Genomic DNA, 6,000 nt, shown 5'->3' with positions numbered 1-6,000 from the left:
CTAGTGACCCTGTTTGGTAGACATATTAAATAGGTGGGTCCCCAGGGACTAGCCTATGTGAAATTGCACAGTACTTGGCCCAGTTGGACCATCACCTGCATCCTGCTTCAGTGCAGAATGGTGCACGCAGTGCACAGCCAAACACACCTGCCCATGCAGCCAGTCACAAGCAATTGACACTTCTTTTTAATTAGGGAAAAAAAACAAATCTTGGCTGTATGTAGTCAAGAAAAACAACATTGTTTTTAGGGTCTCTTATCTCTCTGCTCCCAAATATCCTGTTTCTTCGAGTCATGTAGCCAGGACCAATAGAAACCTCTTCCTGCCATTGGCTGACTTCATTTCCCAGACTTAGCACAATCTCATCCGCTTTAAACAGCCCCATCAAAACTACTTTCTGGTCAGAGAGAAGCAATAATTATTATTATCAATAATTAACGATTAATAAACTTGAATGCACTATGGCCAGCACTATTAAGGTAAGGATGGGTACCTTTTGACTTGATAGGAACTTTTTTCTTGTTACTGTGCTTTTGATTTCCTTTATCAACATAGATAAGTTAGGATTGGGTAACACCCCCACTGCCACAATAGAGGACAACAAGATTTCCTTTGTACTGCCTAGTAAATTTCCTTTTTCCTACTCCAACCATCCGCAAGGTTTAAAAACTTCAAACTGAGAAAAAAAATAGGGTTTTTAAATTAACCACTCAGTACCATGGATTACTTTTGCAAAGCCCTATTTTGCGGCACCTTTGAATTTTCATTTTATTTAATGATCATTTTGTACGACTTGGATGTATATCTGACTAGAAGCTGAACTAACCTGGAAAGCAGTCACAGGCTGAGTAAAAACTGTTCTTACAAATGTTTAATTTTGGGATACTCTTTAATAACATTTTGATACTCAACAATGCAAAGCCTTTCAAATAGAATTGAAGGGGCATCTGGCAAACCACTCCTTTCCATGGAATCTACAGATGTTATTGACTTGATTTTGTGAGATCTGCATTCTGATGGTTACTCTGTATAGAATATACATATGTTCATGTACATATATGTGTAAAATGTTTGTGATTGAGTAGTACTTGTAAGAAAATAGACTATCTTAGTTCTTTGCTAGCAATGTATAAGTTTTATCTAGAGCAAAATATTTGTGAGGTTTCTAGAAATAATGGCTCCATAGCTGATTCTCTAACTGTGGATAAACTTCTGTATTTTCTTTGCATGTATTTCTATAGAGATAGCATGTAGATAACTGTAGTGATAGTTGTAAAGATCAAATTCTAAATGTGGCCTAATTGTTAGGAATCCCATTAATTTTATGTATCCCACAAATAAAAAAACACTAACTCTATTTGAATATTGTCATATATATATATTTTCAGAGACTCCCCATGCCATGGGGAAACTTGTACTCAACCACCAACAAAAAGCAACCAAATGAGACTCTAAATAATGGAGGAGATTGTGTTTATTACATGCTATTGACTTTGCTACAAAATGTTGAAATGAAATTTGTGTTTTTATTTAAGGTTCTGGTTAATGTTAAAACTCAGGCAAATGAAAAAGTTTGTCTAGAACTAGGTATGGAGAAAAAGAAAAAAATTCTCTTTACTTGGGTCTTATTGTAATATGTAAGAATGGTACTTATAAGCGCAATTTTTTTCTAACACTATTCCTGGATAATACCAGAAACATTCATTTTATTTTTTCTGCTACATTACGCTTTTAAAATATGTTTTGTTATGTTATGTTTCAGGGAGCATGATGGGACCCATGGTATTTAAAAATCCATGTACCACTGAGCTATGAACTTTCATTTTATTGAGACTTCTACCAGTTTAATTTAGATAGGTTAGGTACTGGAACTTCCATGTAACTAATTTGAAAAAGGCAAGGAATTTTTGAAAAAAAAGTTTCAGCATATTGTCATTTTTATTTTTCAAAGTCAGGAAAAGTTAAACTGTGCTCATTAAAATGTTGCCTTTTCTTTCCATTTACACAATGGATAATAGCTGTGTTTCATAGAATTAAAATAAATAAATAACATTTTAATATTTCAATGGTTCTGCAATTTCACTGAAGTGGGTACCCTCTCAAAGATGCTGTTTGCAACCTATCCATGCCTTCTTATCATGTAGAATTCTTGCTGATGTTCTATAAATCCTTTCTATATAGAATCTACCATATATATAATATTCTTTGGGAATCTTGAGATATATTGTATATGAATTGATGAATTATGAAGGAGAACTTGGCACAAAACTATCATTTTGTGCAAAGGTACAAAACTCTAGAATGCAACAGGGTATGTATCAAGTCTACTGATAGGTAGGTCTTTTATCTGAGCAAACAGCTTTGCAAAAAGGGTGATGCAAATGTATCACCTTTTTGTTACACTAGAATACATTTAAATATGTACTTTTTGAAGTTAAAATATTTTCAATATTGTTAATAAATTTGCTTTTTCTTACATTTTTACAGAATATGTTATTAATGTGCTAATCATAATGTGTTTATACATTATATATCTTTGTATGTTCATACATGTTCTAAATGAATGCTTAAAACCACCTCTTGGTGGTTTGAATGAATCAATACTTATCACATGGTCAAATAAAAGAATTCAATTCTGCAGATTGGTAGTTTTGATTCAAGTGTCTATTAGACATCCTGAGAAATGAAAAAAAAATATCTTAGACTGATACCTGCAGATTTATTTGGGTTAGTTAAAATTAGCTAGGGTTCAATTATGGATGTTTATTAAAATTGGGAATATAATCTCAATTATCTCAAGATAATATCTGATTTTAAATGCATTCTATTTATTTTTATATCATAGGAAATAGACCAATATTGCTTGATTAAGTATAATATTTATGATAGGTTTCAGTTTCTGTGCTTCAATGTAATATTTTGTAATTAATATATACTTTTGGGTACTCCCTGTTGAAGAACTAAGAATTGATATATCAAGCCCATTGTATGTAGTAATAATAATTCCTTCCCCCCCCATTGGTTGGCAATAAAATTCATACAAGAGAAGAAATGTAAGTTTTTAATTAAACTAAGTGCATTATTGTTCTTTTATATATGAATGTTCTTGGCTTTGAAGATTAGATTGAAAGGTATTTTTTTTTTAAGGTTGTAAACCACAAGAAATGATGATGCTTGTGAGTTTACTCTATTTCTGCAGTATCTGGTTATACTGAAAAAAGCTTTACATCAAACTCATTACAGATTTGCCTGCAAATTTCAGGGAACCTAAATACTTGATTTAAAATTAAGGGGCAAACATACAAATAACTTTATTGAGAGAAAACCTTATCTTTGAATTATAGTTCCAGCAAAGGTTTATTTCATGATCTAAAGATGTATGTACACTTTAATTACTTCATTTTAAACTGTAAATGTTGGCATTCTTGTCTCACAGAAATGTTTATAAAAAGATGCCAACATATATACATGTAGTATTTAAGAGAACAGTTAAATCCATCCTCATTAATTGAGGCTGCTGAAACTTACTGAAGAAACTAGATAGAAAGGGAACCATTACTCTTTCCAAATATTTTTCTAAAATATTTTTTATTTTATTTTCTAAAAATATTTTTACATGCTTCTTTGAAATAAGAGCACAAGTATCATGGACTTAGTTGGTGCTGAAAAATGCTTCTTCATTTTGTAAATTCTTAAGTATTTATTATTTTAAACGTGGAAAAATACCAACAAACATGAGCATTTTAATATACAAAAACATAAAAAGACTATATGAAACCACGAATCTTCATTACATATAGAATACGTATTTTGCGTTATGTAATAAACTCAGTCTAATAGTTCAAAAGCTGTCTTTCTTGTTTCTTTCCCTGTGAAACCCCTGTTCTCTTTTGTGAATTCTAAAAAACATTTTATTTGCACTCTATTGTTTTTCTTCTTAATCTAGAAAATGCTGAATAATGCATACACTCTTAGTAGAATAGAAAAAGAGGATTATATACGAAATTGCCGATTTCTATAACAAGCAATTTGATTTTCTATTTAAGTACAAAAGTTCAACCTTTCAAAGCTGCCTAACTTGTATGTGATTCTTTCTTGTCTTCTTGGAAAATTCTAGTGCTTAAAAACTCTCTTTGTCTCTCTCTGTCTCTCTGTCTCTCTCCCTCCCTCTCTCTCCCTCCCTTCTTTCTCTCTCTCTCTCTCTCTCTCTCTCTCTCTCTCTCTCTCTCTCTCTCTCTTTCTCTCTCTCTCTCTCCCTCTTCCTTTCCCTCTCCCTTTCCTTCTCTCCTCTTCTCTACATCTCCTCCCCTATCTTTATCCTCCCTCATCTTCTCTTCATCCTATTGATGGAAAAAAGAGAGAAAAACAAAGCGGTTGTAACAATTGTGTATAATTGTGCAAAATAAACTGCCCCATCGGCATCGGAAAATGCGTGTTGTATTCTGTATACTGAGTCAACCAACTGTCTGTCAGGAGGAGGGCAATGTGCATCATCATTCATCCTCTTGAATCACATTTGGTGATTGTTTCATTATAATTCTCAAGTCTTTTATATTCATTCTTTGTGTTGTTTTTATATAAATTGTTCTCACTTAACTGTATCAGTTCACATAGGTGAAGACCTTCCTAGGTTTCTCCTAAAGTGTGATAGCATTCCATTATATTAATAGACCATAATTTGTTTAGCCATTCTTTGATTGATGGATGCTTCATGAGTTTATAGTTCTTTGCTACTTCAAAAGATGCTGCTATAGACTTTTGGAGGAATTGTTCAGTTTCCTTTGATCTATTTTTTTGTCAAGTGATTCCTATCTATTTTTAGATTTTCTAGTGTTTTTAAAAAGGAAAAACATTTTAGAAGTTGTCAACATTTTTAACATCTATTCATACAATTGCAATTTTTATTATTTTCATTATCATTATTGTCTATTATGTTTATAATTTTCCTTATATTGAACCAAGCTTATATTTGTGGGATCAATCAATTCTTTTTTATATTTTTTCCATAAAACCTATTTGCTAATATATTATTTAACATTTTTGCATCACTCTTAGAGATACTGGTCTATAGTTATCTTTCTCCCTTTTAAGTCCTGATTTAGATATTAAGACCATGTTTATATAATAGAATTTCAAAGAATCACTTTTCCTATTTTGGCAAATAGCTTATTTAATAATTGTTCTGTGAATCTTTGATAGAATTCCCTCATAATTTCATTTGATCTGAATCTTTTTTTTCTTTGTGAGTTCAATTATGGTGTTTTCTGATACTGGGTTAAATAATATCATTTTTTCTTCCTTTATTTCAGGTGTTCTTTTAGTTCTTGTAGTCAAGACAAGTTTTTTTCTTCCTATGAAGGTCTATTTATAGTTGTGGAGTTACTTTCTTTTGAGTTTTTTCTCTTCTCTTGATCCATAAACATTCATTTTGTTTGGTATTTTCTTCTGCTTGTTAGCATTTTCCAGTCTCCACTTCTGACTTAGTACTTGATTTCAGTGCTAATGTGACTCCCATCCTGCACTCTTGAATGGGTGGCTGGTTCCTGTTTGGTTTTAAACTTGATTTCTGGACTTCTGCCATTGGCACCTAGCTTCTCTCATATGTATGTGCTCAAAGTACTGGAAGGTCTCAATGTTGTTATTCAAAACTGTGGTTCATGGGGATTCCTTGGAATTTCAAGGGAAATTTCAAGGGGAATTTCAAGGGAACTGTTCTAAGCTTTTAGCCTCTTCCCTTGAGCTCATTTTTGCTCTCCAGTCTGAATCCTTCTTCCAGTGTCCACAGATTCTGGTAATCTTTTTGTCAATTCTGTACTTGGTGAAAGAATTTTTCTGTTTCTGTTTGAATTTTTTGATTCTCAACCAAAAATTTGATGCATGGATGGACAGATGGATTAATGAGTGTTTTCTGACAATTGATATTAAGTAATAAGAAATGGTTTTTACTTATTTTTTGAGATTATAATTTGTTGATTTATGGTGTATACACATTTTATATTC

The 6,000-nt window shown here is 32.0% G+C and overlaps 1 protein-coding gene across 2 annotated transcripts in view; it reads left to right on the top strand.

Annotated features, from left to right (window-relative positions):
- Positions 1–354: 354 nt before the first annotated feature.
- The window catches only part of ERG (ETS transcription factor ERG), a 136,006-nt gene continuing 130,360 nt past the window's right edge, over positions 355–6,000 (top strand). The window contains exon 1 of one of the 2 annotated variants that reach the window (XM_072614992.1): positions 355–479. In XM_072614992.1, coding sequence (XP_072471093.1) covers positions 462–479 — 18 coding nt within the window. In that variant the 5' untranslated portion in view covers positions 355–461. Of the gene's footprint in view, positions 480–718; positions 849–6,000 lie in introns of those variants that run through there. The other variant, XM_072614993.1, reaches the window with a different exon arrangement.

Source organism: Notamacropus eugenii, chromosome 5, assembly GCF_028372415.1.
Source record: "Notamacropus eugenii isolate mMacEug1 chromosome 5, mMacEug1.pri_v2, whole genome shotgun sequence".
NCBI lineage: Eukaryota > Metazoa > Chordata > Mammalia > Diprotodontia > Macropodidae > Notamacropus > Notamacropus eugenii.
This window is presented reverse-complemented; position numbering and strand designations above follow the sequence as displayed.